This window comes from Plectropomus leopardus, chromosome 9 (genome assembly GCF_008729295.1).
Source record: "Plectropomus leopardus isolate mb chromosome 9, YSFRI_Pleo_2.0, whole genome shotgun sequence".
Taxonomy (NCBI): domain Eukaryota; kingdom Metazoa; phylum Chordata; class Actinopteri; order Perciformes; family Serranidae; genus Plectropomus; species Plectropomus leopardus.
The window spans coordinates 12,351,564-12,366,575 of NC_056471.1; the positions used below are offsets into that span (position 1 = coordinate 12,351,564).

The window sequence follows — 15,012 nt, forward strand, 5'->3', positions numbered from 1 at the left end:
TTTCTCCTGCATTAACAAGTACGCAAGTCCAACTGAGATGCATGAAATAAGGCGTTAAGTGACACATTAATATGGTGTAAACAACACATTTTCTTTGTGCTCATCTAAATGTGTAGATGAGTGTTTAGTCATGGTGGGTAGTCACACTTTACCTTTACAGTGTGTTTGAATGTAAAGATCCAGAGTGGGTGAAAGGGCTTACAAGAGCCTGATTTGCTTAGATTTAAGCCTACAACATTAGCTGCAGGCTGCTATCCAAAATATTAATCAAAATTAAATGAAACTTATAAAAAAATTATATATATATATATATATATATATATATATATATATATATATATATATATATATAATAAGGAGTGCTTCCTGGAGTCAAAAGTATGTTTAAATGGATTGCTATTATTCTGTCACCACTTCACTTTTCATCACCACTTATTTACATGTGGTTAACTTTTATTAACAGTAATAACGTCTGAGTATCTTTTAGTATGTTAAGCAGAAGTGGCATTGAATTGGACTGGGAGTTTCCTGATGTCAAATATTCTAGTTCTCACTCTGCTCGGCCCATTTCTATTGCCAGTATCAACACAGTTAATCATTGAACTGCCACGCCAAACACAAACCAGGCCGCCCCACCCAGAACACATACTGTGCAAAGAGAAGGACAGTGAGGGAAAAGCTAAATTTACAGTTAACATGAACTTAATTTGTACGTAAAATGTTTTTGAGTGTTTTCAAAGAAGAAGAAGAAAGAGAAAAGACTTTTTTGTTTGTATTTTTTATCATTTTATTCAGGTCTATATGATACCTTAAAATCACAGTAATCATTGGACGGCCTGCAATCTGAAGGCACTATTTAACCTTTTCAGTATGATGCACATGTGAAGCACCTTTCTACACCAATGTGAATATCTTTGTGTTACATATTACTCTGTAAAAAAAAACACCATCCTGATGGACAGAATGATCGGACATGAGAGCAAAAACTGGCTTGGAACGCTGGGAGGTCATAGGTCATTTGGTTTGGCTGAGGGGTGGCAGCAGTTTAGGGACAGTGACAACAGATACTGGTGTTAACCGCTGCAGTTTCACTCTGTGATCAGGCTCGTCTCGTGTTTTTTTTTTTTCACTGAAGTCTGTGAACGGAGCTGCAGAAACTTGATGGGTTTAATCTTCCCCTCCACAGAGCACCAGTAGTGTTTTACTGTAGTCTCCCGAAGTATCACCCTGAAAAATGATGGAGAATAGCACAAAGAAGAAACTTAAATTAAAAGGAAATACTGCTTTTTGTCCGCTGACATTTGTTCAACACAGCTAAAACTTGAAAGCAGAGTTTCTTCTTCTCGCTCGCACAATAGCAAAACATTGTTCATCTTTCACTGATGGTAAATAAATGTGAGTCATAAGGGAGAAGCAGAACTGACAAGCCACGAAATCAGCCAAAATCAACAAGGGAGTTAAAAGTGGAATTACCCTTTATATCAGCTGACAGTCATAGATAGCCTACATACTTCTATCTTTACAATCATCATCACAAATATTGAGACAAAATGTTTTTGAAGGCCCAGTTCCTCATTTTGGGTACTACAGTCATTTGATTACTTGCTAAGTAATAGATGAGAAGCCTGATAGCTGCCACTTCCAGGTCTATACGGTAAATATGAAGCTACAATCTGCAGCTAGTTAGCTTAGCTTAGCACAAAGAATGGAAAAAAACAGGAAACAGCTAGCCTAGCTCTGTATGAAAGTAACAAAATACACCAGAGACTCAAGCTGGAGCTGGTAGCTTTAGAGGTGCTGGCAGGTGTACAGACATGAGATTTGTATGGATCTCCTCATCAAAGTCTCAGCAAGAGAGCGAAAAAGCATATAATATTCCAAAATCTCACCTGTTCTTTTGAATATTTTTTTAACGCTTTGTTTCCACCTAGCTCTGCGTACATATGCCAGTCAACAAATAGTCCATTCCGCTGAAAAACTCATTTATGATGTGCTTGCAAAACTTCTTCCTTTTTTTTCTGTTCACAATTTGCCTCAAGTGACTTTTGCTACAGATTTCGGCCAGTAGGTATCGCCCACCATCAGTCCACAATCAGCCCCTTGATCCAAAATCGGAAGCCAAGTTAAAAGAGAGGTTAGGATTCGGTTAAGGGCTACATCTCGTTACTTAGTAAATCACATCTTAATGTCTTATGAAAGTTGTAAATAGATTAAGTGGATAATTGCTACATTTGGCCTCAGATATAATCATTGCAAGGAATGTTACAAAGTTCAAATAACCATTGCGTTAGTGGGTTTGCGTTGTATTGTTGGTAGGTGTGGTTTGCAAGTGGTGTGTAGTGTAGTCTCCAAATGGACTGTGGCTGCAGTTATTCACTTTCGGACAGATCGTATTTACTGTGCCACAGGAAGTTTGCAGAAAACAAAAATGCTAAGACTGATGAATGTAGCACAGTTTTATTATTATTTTTTTTTTTTCTAAGTGGAAAGTTTGACGGTATGGTTAGGTAGCAAACATTGGTAAGACATGTTAGCTGTGTAATATATAAAGGTGTATGCATAGTGGATCTTTTAACAAAGTATTTCATAAAACTAGCCATACACCTGATAGGCGCCTTTTTTTGTCACCAACCTTTTTTTTGTTTCTCTACTGCTCCGTGTGCATATTACACAAGATTAAATGACGAAAATTACTTAGCCTAAAACTTACTTTTATGCAATTTCTGCTAACCTGCTAACTACGAGATGTCAGAAATAAAAACCTTTTTGTAAATTGGTTGAAATTCACAGACTTTGTATTAACAAATTGTTTAAATGAAAGCATCTGTTGCAACTAATACTGACTTCCTAAAAATATAAACAGAACTGCACAACTCTAAAAAATCTTTGTGCAAAAGATTGTAATTTTTCCCTTTGCAACACACATTAAAAATAAACAATATCTAGCAATCCTTGCTGTTGCATAACCTGATAATATTTCTGGCAAAGCCAATCCAGGGCACCCTACTTGCTTGTTTGTATTGGTGTCACGGTGATTTCATCTCTAAGTTATTATAGAACTGCTTCTGGGTGCTTCCTGTCCCTGCGGCTGTCAGCCAATCACACAGCGGATATGGAGAGGAAGTTACATGCAAGGGAAATTCCTAAACAGCCACAGACCCATAGTCCACCGCAGGAAGCTATAGATTGCCGTACCCCCCCAACCCCACCGCAGCAGCAGAAGAAGGATGTGCAACACACACTAACACAAAAGCCATGAGACAAGAGCTCCACAGAGACACACAAATGAGATGAGTACACAACAAACCAACCAAGAGTGTTAGTTGACAAAGACTGTGACTTACAATCATAGTTTCTACCTGGATGAATTCATGGAGCGATGCATCATGTGTCTCCTTGAACTCTTTACGAATGTTGAAAAGGTCGACCTCGCTACGGGACACCATGATGCGGATCAGTGCTCTGTCATCTGTGCCAAGGCCCTGCAGTGGACATCGATACATATTTGGTTTATTCTTATTTTATCACAGTAACTGCTACTGCCTGAGAGCACTCAGCAGCATTAATACCCGGAAATATACAGAAACAGACACAAAACCTAAATATATTACATACATCAACAAATGTCACCTCATCACCAGAGTTGATGATGAACAATGATGTTATTTTATTGATAGAAAATCATTCAGCAGCTATTTTGATAATCAATTAAGTCATTTTTTTAAGCAAAAATGCCCAAAATGTGATAATTCCTGGTTCCCCAATGTGAGAATTTGCTGCTTTACTTCATCTCAAATTATAGTAATTTTAACATTTTGGGTTTTTTTTTTTTTCTTCAAAATTGAAATAAACTGATTCATTCAAATTAGATTTTTACTTTCCATGTAAATATGGTACCAAAATGCCTAAAAAAGCTTTCAGACACTTTCACAAGTATTTAGATCTTTAAATGTACAAAGAAAAATGTCCAAAAAAACTAAAAAAATATATTTGTAATATCATAATTCATTCATTCATTCATTCATTGTCTGTAACCGCTTGTCCTCGTAGGGGTTGCGCGGGAGCTGGAGCCTATCCCATCTGTCACTGGGTAAACAGGTCCATTGCAGGGCTATAATCATAATTAAAAAACTATTTTGCAAAATTCTTCTTCTTCTTCTTCTTCTTCTTCTTATTATTTATTATTATTATTATTATTATTATTATTATTATGCACTTTTTGACTCAGGTTGTTTCCTTCCTTTTTTTTTGCAAATTTTTGGGTAATTTCTTCTTCAGTTGCTTATTGCCTTTACCTATATTTTTGAAGGACATCAAGCTAATTTGCTCAGGTCTCAAAGGGTTAACTGGTCCCTGGCAATTTTGCAAAAGCAGCCCACAGGAAAAGAAAGTTGAGTATCCACGCTCTATGATATTTTAGGCATTTCTCACTGTTTTCTATGGGTTTGTAGACCACACAATTAATAAAGAAAATAAGATTAATCAGTAAAGATCTATTTGGCATCTGAGGCCCTGATGACATGCTGCAGAACTGCAGCTAGATTTATATAACTGCGTAAACTTGCTATATTGAAAGCATTGTGAATAAATACCTTCATGGCTTTGTAGAGGCGGTCTGCAAAATAAGCGGGCTGGTTCTTTACACTGCGAACTGCAAGGCAAAGACAGAGCAAGAAAGGGCTGAGGAGGAATCACAGAATAAATGCTGTCAGCAGTACACACCGTGACGCACTCAAAAGTAAAATGAGGTCAAAGACGGCTATTACCTATTGCATAAAAGGCATTTTTGACGTCTCCTGACATCTCTTTCTTGATAATCTGTTCAATGTCCTTGTTGGTGCATTTGACAAAGTCCTGGAACACTGTGAATAGCAGTGATCAGTTATCATGAGCTGTGAAATTTAGAGAAACACACATTCAGATTTGTAATTAAGTGTCTGGATCTTGACCTCTCCTAAGATGGGGGAAGCTTCTGGTGCACAGAATACTCATGAACTTCATCTCCATCTCATCAGAGTCAGCATTGCACGAATTGGCAAGTTCCTGATGGAACAAACATTTAAACCAATTTGTCAGTTTCATTTTTAAACACAGTAAAAATGTTAAAGGATACATGAAGTCATACACTAAATTACCTGAGCATCTGCAGAGGCTCTCTCCACATCTGCAGGGCCCTCCTCTCTTGCACCCTGAACAGAGTAAAGACGGTTATACGCTCAACTTTGATCTACTGAATAACAGCGGTTCACCAAGAACACTTAGTTTTGTGTTTGATATGTAAAATTAAACTGCACATGTGATTACATTGTCTTTTTTTCATGCTCTTGTTAAAGAAGCAGGCAGACTGCAAACAGTGAGTGGGCGTGGAAACAAAACACAGTCTACGTTCTCATGGTGATGAACATTACCTGCACGAGAGAAACAAGGATGCGGCAGAAGTGGCCTGATGTGTCTGACTGAATGGCTTCCTCCAAAGTCTTCTTATAGGCTGTGATGTGAAAGGTTTGCATGTGAAAAGTTTTCATAATAAGAGAGTGGATTTAACGCCTCTTTTTTTCCCTCTTTGTTTTCAAACTCACCATTCTGATAAGCAGCATTCATGGCTTGTATTTCCTCATTGCTCCTGGTGACAAGAATCTCAATCAGAGCATGCTCATCTGTCCCAGCCCCCTGTGAAAAATTAAGAGCTTTAAGCACAATAAGGCAGGGACTTTCACAGATGCAACAACAACAGAAAAACAAACCACATAAATAAAACCACACCACACAGCTAGGAAGAGAGTACGTGTGTCTCCTCATGTCTACTGACAAAATCCATGTTTTGCTATTTGTCTGAATTTTTATCATCTCTATTTGTATTTTAATGACAGACCTTCATGACACTGTATTGATCGCCTCATGCATGTGAGTAATTGATGACGTGTGAACTATCAGAGCTGAAATCGGCTGATTCACTGTTGACTATTTTTTAAGCCTAAAGAGTGCATTAGATGATTCAGTGTTTGTGACAAATCAAGACATGTTGCAACCAGGTGTTTATTAAGTCCTTGTGTTGAGTTGTATAAGCAAAATAATAGGGATATACCAGTGTAAACTATTCTGCACTCAGCTTGTCTTCCAGAGTAAAGGATGAGTCAGTTCTCTGCACAAGGCAACTTTAGTCAGTGTCTGATAAGTTAACAATACTTCAAATGTCAAGTTATCTGAATTCCAAAATACATTCTGAATAACACCTGTCCGGGCATGACATCCACCATTGCAGACTTAAAAATTAAGTGTATTTATAAAAGGGTAAATTCCATCCCCATATGCTGGTGTCTTTTCTAATGTACTGTATATCAGCTGTGTCAACAAAAACTAGAATTACTGCCTCGTATGTCGTGCCATATTTGAAGAAATTCCCACAAGGTGTTGTTGAAATATTCACAAAATGAGACAGACAAGGTCACACTGACCTTGATGTTTGACCTATAACTGCCAAAATCGAAACAGTTCATCATTGAGCCCAAGTAGACAATCATGCCAAATTTGAAGAAATTTCGTCAAGGTGTGTGACGGATGGACAGACGCATGGACAGCTTAAAAACATAATGCCTCCGGTCACAGCTATCGTCAGCACAGAGGCATAAAAATCATTGAATGATTTGGATCAGCTGTACCTCCATCGCCTTCTGCATCATTTTGGCATCAAACTCTGCAGGCGTCAGCATGAGTCCAATGATCAGCCTCTCCAGGTTTCTGGACAGCTCAGACTTCAGGTCCTTCATCAGATCCTGAGGACAGGTCCAACATACTGATTTAAAGAAAACACGTGTGCACATGTGCATCATAAATGAAGAGGTAAGACATGATTTCCAGCTTGAGACTTTATTTTTATTAAGGCTATGATTTTGAGTAATTCATTTCTCTCACCCTTCCCAGTAGGGACTTAAAGGTCTGTCTGATCTCTTGCCTCTGAGCATTGCTTCTCTGTGCAACAATGTCAATGATTGCATCTTCGTCTGTTCCTATAGGAAGCAGGAGGCAGCGACTTTTTTAAAACTAAAATTGTAAAGTAAGACTGTGTCAGTGTAAATGTGCTTTTCAGGGTTGCTTACCGAATCCCTTCATAGCTTTCCTAAGCGCTTGTGCATCAGCAGCAGGGTCAAAACTGGGCGCAGGGCGGATTGTTGGCCTTAGCTGAAGTAGTGGGATGACAAAATTAGAAGTGTGAGATTCAGTAATTGCACACACACATAAGAGATAGTTAAAAACTGAGAAAGTTTCATAAATATATATTAAATTCACTACCATTAAATGAACCAGATGTGTTATATTAAAGTGCATGCAGAACTCAACAAGATATGCAAAAGAGAAAGAGGTTTTTTGATGGGAGTGTGCCCTCTTGAGGTTAGAGGCCATGACACCACCAACAATGAAAAGGTGGGTAGGCTGAAAAACATCTCGGTTTCATAGAGTGTTAGTGAGGCGAGCTTTTGTTGACAAAAATGCTGAGATCTTTTTGATATTCACTCCAGGGACAAAGAAAGGCAAACCGTGGTTCAGAGAGTGCAATATAACAAAAACGATTTGTATATGAGTGAACATTCTGATCCTCTCTGCAGTTACACAATGCCTTCGCTGTGCAGACACGGCAGCTTTATCAGCACAAGTATGTTGCACTGAGAGAAGCAGGTCATTGCAGGGGTCAGCAGGTAATTAGGATGCATGCCACTGCCAAGCCAAACATGCAATGACACAACTACAGTGGGAGCAGATGGGGCCCAAACCTGGACTTTGGTCATGGCACTTAATTCCCACATCTTGTAGGCTATCTGAGCAGCTTCAGGGAAGAACTCTCCAGCTAAGCTGTAATGATTGGTTTGACACAAGACAGCATGGTCAGCAGAGCCAACAGTGGGTACATTTTGAAGATGGGATCTATTATAAAATAAACACTGATGATTCACTTTTAGACAATCTTTGCAAATTCACCAAAGTTCTCTTTACTGTTGCAATTACAACATGCTTTTTCCATAAGTGAATACACACACTCTGAAGTTATACTCATACGTCACAATTCCTGAAAAGTTGTGCTCTATCACCCCCCTCTGGGTGCTGCTGTTGCGTGCAGCCCCACTGTAACTTACTCATCATCTCCTCCACACAGATTAAGCAGAGTCCTCTTGTAATCCCCGGATGTGTCATCCTGACAGGTTTGAACAAACACAGAATCAAGTTATTGGTGAACTGATGTCATTTAATTCGAAATAAAAATGTTATTACTGTTTAACTAACCTTAATCATGTTGTAAAGGGACTTCTCATATCTTAAACGGAAACACTCCCGAATGTCCAACATGTCTATTTCAGAGCGAGAAATCATGATCCTGATCAGGGTGTTGTCAGCTGTACCAAGACCCTGGAAATGAAGGAGAGTGTTCAGGGTCAGAATACTAAGGCAGCTATGAGTGGTCCTGTTTTAAATATCATATCAAAACAATTGGCCACTGAGAAGAACAGCATGTCATAATACACGTGTTGCTAAGGTCTACAAACAGCCTGAAACCAGATTGAATGTCTATTTTTACCTTCATTGACTTGTAAAGGCGCTTGGCGAAGAACATGGGAACACTCCTTATGTTCTGGACTGTGAGAAAAAAACAGTAAGAGAGCCCTGTGTCAACTTGACAGCTTGACACCCCCCATATGTTTCCATAAAGCAGAAGAGTCAGTGTCAGTTTCTTACCAACAGCCAGCATCAGCCTCTCAAAGTCCCCAGACAGCTCATTCTTTATGCTGTCCTCTATGGACATCTCTGCAATCTTCTCAAATGCATCGAAAACTAAAACAGAAGACAACATTGTGTAATATTCTTTGTCTCATGCTAAGTGATGTATGTTAATAGATATCTTAATGTTCCGATAATGATGATACCAAGCTAGTCAAGTTGCATTTCACATCCATGTCCGTCTAGACTCATATGTTGCCATGACAACAGACAATGCTTCAAGTATGGATGTTTCTGCAAAGAAGCTACAAATTCTAAAACATGGATTCTTCACACACATCTTCAACCGATTAGCAGATCTATACAATCAGCACAGTTTCAGGGTTGACAGGCAAGATTAGTGTCACTAATTCACTATCTGACCAAATACCTCCTGTTTGAGTTACGGTGTTGAATAATGGCCAAAGTTGACTTTTGACCTTTTGGATATAGTGTCATAACTTCATGTGTGAAATTTTGTCATAATTAGCATGTGAACTGTGGTGGCATCAGCCAGCTTCTATGGAGCAGTATGCTGAGACATATCTTCAAGAGACCAATATCTCATAAGTTCATCTTTGAGCCTAAGTTTCACCAAATCTGAGGAAAAGTAAACAGTAGAGAAGAGAATGTTCTTCCTCATCTTTAATGACCATTTCTCTCTAATGCACATATATCAATGTCAGTTTTCAACAGTAGGCCTCTGTAAGTTTTCATGGCATTGGACAGAGAAGGAACGGTGGCAGAGTAGTGTCAAGACAACGTTTAAAGTGCTGTTAACTCCTGACAGGCTTGAGGTCACAGGAGGAATGCCTAGATGCCTCACTGTCGTGTTAATTATCCCGAGAGCTGTGCTTACCCATGCGGAGGTGGGTCACACTGCGGTTTCCCAAGATCATGATGAATTTGGCCTCATCAGTCCCCCACTGCTCTTCTCCAGCTGCGTACAGATCCTACGCAAAGGTAAGCACAGTATGAGATAATGTAGGAAAAAAGAGAGTTTGTCATTGCATGTAGAGCTTATCTTTCATAATTAGTAACCTCATTGTATATTAAAAATGAATGTTATATGAAGGGTATTCATGTTAAAGAAATTTAAAAAAAAACACTCATTTCATTAATTTGGTGTGACTGCTTTTTAGTTGCGTTAGCTGTTATGGACTTTTATTTAAAAAACAGAAGTCCATGCAGATATTTCTGGCCTCCAAAGGAGGCCAGAAATGGCTGTTGACTTTGGCAATCCCCTCACTTTTCATTTAGCATTGCCAACAGATCAAAAACTTGCATTTGTCCTGTAAAACTAAGGCCATTACCATCACTGGTTTTGCTGTACTTTGGTTTTAGTACTTATATAATGCTGCATGGTAACATGCTAAACTAAGATGATAAACATAATAGGCTCTAAACAGCATGTTAGTGTTGTCACTTAGCACTTAGCATAGTTATAGACTCAAAATCTTGCTTAAATTGTTTTCCAAAGTTTGAATAATGCATGCTTCTTTAATAGGAGCAAAGTGACTATATATTGAAATGAAAGTTCTATGTTAAATGAAAGGAAAATCTTTGAAAGCATTGACTATGTTGAGAAAACTCTGCACACAAAGTAAAAGTTACACAAAGATTCAATAACTTTTTTAAATGAAGGCATTACTAAGTAAGTCCAATCATGCTGCACTTTTCAACTGCTCATAAAATATTTTGATTCTCACTTGTGCATCCTGCTCCACCAGGTCTGCGTTTACCACTCCTGACTCATCTCTGGTCCCCTGAAACCATCAAACAAAAACAATCAGTCAGCAGTTAAAGCTACAGCAGTCACTGTATGGTTGACTGCATCCACTCCTCAGTGAACTGACCTGAAGTAAAACAACCAGCATCTTCTTAAAGTGACCTGACGTGTCTGCGATGACATCCTCCTCCATGTCACTGCCATAGGCTGGAGATACACAGGTCACCGTCGAATGTTGAGAGGCACTAAGCAAATAGTAGGCCTGCACTGATTTAAAAGGACACATTTTTTAACATGCCTTACCATCCTTGTATGCTGCAACCATGTCTTGTGTCTGTTTGTTGTTTCTTGAGGCCAAAACTTCAATAAGACATCTCTCGTTTGTTCCAACTCCCTTTAAAAAAGAGCATAGAGTTAAATATGAAGTGCCTCCTGCTTCATTAGACGTGACTGATGAAGAATCTTACTATGAAGTTAATGTCTTACTTTGATTGCATCGTGGATTTCTTTGGCATCATGGTAGGCTGGAGTTCTCATCAGACTGACGATGAGGCGCTCAAATTTGCCCGTCAGCTCATACTTCAGATCCTCAATCAGGTCCTGTTAAAATATAATTTACTCTAACTACTTGTGTTGTAAGTTACTGTATGGCGGCATGATATTTATACTATCTCTGATTTATTTTTTACAATACAGCAAACAAAAAAATACATTCTTGTACCTTTCCAAAATTGCATTTGTATGCTGCAATGATTTCCTGCCTCTGTGCATTGCTTCTTGAGGTGACCAGGTCCAGTATGGCCTCTTTATCACTGCCTGAGGACCACAAAAAAACATTTTCAACAGTCTTTATCTCAGTCATATCCCTGTCACAATGTTAAATTCTTTGTGAGATTATTCAGCCTTCTAGCAGAGAGGATGAAAGATGACCTTTTCCCCTCCGCTACAAAAAATCATGGAGGAGTTGTGAGTCACTCACCAATGCCTTTCATAGCATTGTAAAGGGTCTCAGCGTCAGCGCTGGGATCAAAGTCAGGAGCATCTGTTATTGTGCCTCTGAACACCTGTAAGAAAAAAAGCTTGAATGACTTTCAGTTTTAATTGTCATGATCAGGGGCATGGTGCCAAAGTCTGGGCCCTATGCATTAGCAGTCTCTGTGGGCCCCCTGCTCTTCCTCTCTTGATCCACGTCTCTGTCACACACTTTTAACATTTTTTTTTACAAAGTCAGTTTGTTTCAGTTCTGCTTCTTTCTTTTTTTTGAACCAGGTTTCTCTTTTATGGGAGAAAGACATGACAGTGTACGTACTGTGCTCAGGTGTCTTAAACAATCAGTCACTGGGCTCTCACTGCGTTTAGAAACGAATCCTAGTGCAGAGGCAGACTAAAACATTTTGGGCCTTGAAGGGGTGAGAGGGGTCTTAGAGAGCCTCCAATACTCTTTTATACTGAGTTCAGTCATTAAACAAATTTGATTTTATTTAGTTGTGGCACTAATTACTTCGAAATAATGATAAAAAAGGAAGACAAAACCAAACATTTGATTCTAGACTTTTTGAGCCCCCCTTAAATTAGGGCCCAGGGAAATCAGTCCCACTCCTCCCCCCACTACAATGCTCCTAGTCATCATTAAAGAACAAAGTGATGTCTAAGATGTATTACATGACAAAAAAATGCAACTTTTTGCACTTAATTTATGAATAAAGAAGCTGTCATATACATGATCACTTTGTCTCTCTGTGCACTGTAAATACTTTAATATACTACATATATATTCATAACAGTTTCATGGTCCACAGAGGATAAAGCCTACTGAATTTGGCAATCCCCTGACTTTTCCTCTCTTACCAGTGTGAGGATGACATTTTTGTTTTGTCGCAAAATCTCAGTTACTGTTTAATGGATTACCAAGGTCAAGACTTCGCAGTGCACACCCCTTTTTTCACAGTGCACTAGCTTGACCCTCACTTCCTTGCAGGGTGTGAGTAGTGTAGAAGTGTCAGTGACGGGACACTGGGACAGGAGGTGGAGCCCAGTCTGCCATTACAACAGCTGACTGCTTGCACCTGTCTCACCCCCAGCTGAGCAGAAGAAAACCTGCTGTCTGTGTGTGTGTGTGTGTGTGTGTGTGTGTGTGTGTGTGTGTGTGTGGTTGCAGCATGTGTGTAGGGGTGGGACAGTGGGTGTGTAGCAGCAGCAGGGAGTCAGGTTGCACATAAAGTCGCTCCCTTTGCAGGGGTCTGTAATACAGCAGCTCCAAATGTCAGAATATACAAACAAACTTGCATGTAAAGAAAATATAAAGCTATAAATAAGAACACTGCTTTCAAAATGAAAGCTCACCCTTGAAAATGATCATTGCTGTATCATTTTGACCCTGTGAAATTGTGAGGTTAGCTCAGTCACTGTGGGAAATAAGAAAGTTTGGCCTCCATATAAAAGCTCAAACTGCAGCTGCTGCTGTGGAGATTACTGCTGCATCGAGGCATTTAGCCAAAGTATGCTCTCCACCCTGGTGAGGGGCCTGCATATGCTCCGATCCTCTGCTTCACTACTGCGACCATCACTCTTCACGACAGCTGGAGAGCTTCACCCACATAGCAACAGGGCCACAAATACAAGCCCCCAGCAACAGGCATTTAACAAAACTAATCACATTATTGTGATATGTGGAAAAGCCCTAATGTGGATTTTATGGTAGGAGCTAAATTTCTACCTCTTCCTTCCTCCTTGCTTGTTTCCTCAGTTGCCAAGGCTACAGATGTGCAGAGTATAATTAAGAGTGAGCACTTCACCTCAGGTAAGGTCAGCATGGCAGGACACTAACTTGCAGCTTAAACAATAAAGTTAGATCAGATGTGCAGGTGCCACCGGTAGCAATGACACCCTACACTGCTGCCTTTATGATGGGGAGGAATCACATGGTGGCAGGTGGCAGAAAAATGACCTCACTCTGTCCACACCTCATTCAGTGGTACACAAAACCATCCGTGTTTCATAGACACAAGATTTACATAATGCAAGATGAGAAAGGTCCTGCACACTTACCATTTCTGTATTTGGTCTTCTGTGTCAACACGGAGCAGGAATCAATAGTTACAGGCCTGGGAAAACAGAGAGAGAAATGCTGATGTAGGGCTGGATAGCAGGATTGCAAAACATCCTGTCCTGGTGTAGGTGTCATTCCCCTCCAGTGTGCGGGAAATCGTGTTGCATTAAGACATAATAGGCATGACAATCTATGTTTTCTTCCTGAGTAAATCAAATGAAGGGGTATGTTCACTGCGCTGTCTGATTAAAACTGATCACAACATGCAGCAATTCTTAGCAGAGCACAGTAGAAAAGCATAAGAAAAAAAAAGGAGACAAGTTTCCATCAGATTTGACCTCACATTCACTGAAAATGGCTCATTGGTGGATATAATTTGCATTAAGCCAATGGGCAGGAAAACTATTTAGTCACATTTTCCGCTGGCCATACTCTAACATATAATGCAGCCATTCAGTAAAGCATAGGGAGTACCAGCTGCTATAGAGAGACTACTTCTGCTAGCCTTTCCTGACTGACTGTATTTCTAAATTTAGAATCATAATGCAAAATTACATTTTACAACAAAAGAGGAGTTGATGTCAGGACAATTGTTTGACAAATGTAAACTTACATTAATGTAGCTTTTTAAAATATATTTTTTTACAGAGGCTGTTAATGCTGCACTGTTGGTTTAAGACAGAAGTGAGGCTCTCCAAAAATAGCCTGCACATTTTAACCTGATGTCAGAATGAAGGTCTGGGGGAGTGGGCCTCTATATATACAGAGCCGCACCCTTCTCTGTACCCCACACTATAGAATATTCTAAATACTTTAATGTATTATATTAACTATTGATTCCCCCCCAACTTTAGATTTAACTCCGTGACAAAATAATGCTGTTCTTTTTTTTTTTTATTTATACCACTTTTACATCCATTAAGTTAAATTCTGTAAGGGGTATCTTGGTGTCTACTGCAGTTCATTGGCACGTGTAATAATGACGCATCAGCAAACTTCTCCAGTGGCAGCGTCGCTTCCGACTGACAAGGTCTCCAAATAATGATAATAATTACTGCTTACCTTCTGTGTGCAGGAAGTATCCGGTGAGAGCGGTCCCGCTGTCTGAGCTCTGTCCCCCGCTAACCCTGTCTGTCTGTCTCCTCCGGTCAGATTCAGGCAGTCCCGTTACGTGTCCTCTGTGACGCAACTGCTGCGGCGCTCTCTCGCGCAGCTCCTGAGGCTGAGTGTTTCAGGGCAATGTATTACAGTAAACGGTATACTATTTAAAACGTACAGGACTGTACATCCAGTCCTAAAAGAAGCGAAACGCACTGAGGCTGCGCAATTTTACGCAAGAACATGTGCATGTTTTTACACATGTAGCCTTTGGCGCTTTCAAATACGCAAAGATTCACGCAAAACATGCTGTGATTGTAACTTTTCACTTCAACCGGTCCGCGTTTGTCGGAATTTCTCAACTTTGTCACATGACAAAGAGTTCAAA

The 15,012-nt window shown here is 39.6% G+C and overlaps 1 protein-coding gene across 2 annotated transcripts; it reads right to left on the bottom strand.

The window, feature by feature from the left end:
* Positions 1-769: 769 nt before the first annotated feature.
* On the bottom strand, positions 770-14,904 carry anxa6 (annexin A6). 2 transcript variants are annotated; one of them, XM_042492860.1, is made up of 25 exons: positions 14,589-14,904; positions 13,526-13,581; positions 11,457-11,541; positions 11,199-11,293; positions 10,964-11,077; positions 10,781-10,871; positions 10,605-10,684; positions 10,458-10,514; positions 9,608-9,701; positions 8,728-8,823; positions 8,570-8,628; positions 8,278-8,400; positions 8,130-8,188; positions 7,770-7,848; positions 7,098-7,179; positions 6,913-7,007; positions 6,660-6,773; positions 5,580-5,670; positions 5,409-5,488; positions 5,136-5,189; positions 4,950-5,043; positions 4,767-4,862; positions 4,593-4,651; positions 3,345-3,482; positions 770-1,227 (listed from the first exon to the last, which is right to left on the bottom strand). In XM_042492860.1, the coding sequence occupies exons 2-25, from the start codon at positions 13,526-13,528 to the stop codon at positions 1,168-1,170; spliced, it is 1,998 nt and encodes a 665-aa protein (XP_042348794.1). In that variant the 5' UTR covers positions 13,529-13,581; positions 14,589-14,904; the 3' UTR covers positions 770-1,167. The 2 variants fall into 2 exon arrangements, with proteins under 2 accessions (XP_042348794.1, XP_042348795.1); XM_042492861.1 differs by having other exon boundaries at positions 3,360-3,482; positions 14,589-14,903.
* Between the last annotated feature and the right edge of the window lie 108 nt (positions 14,905-15,012).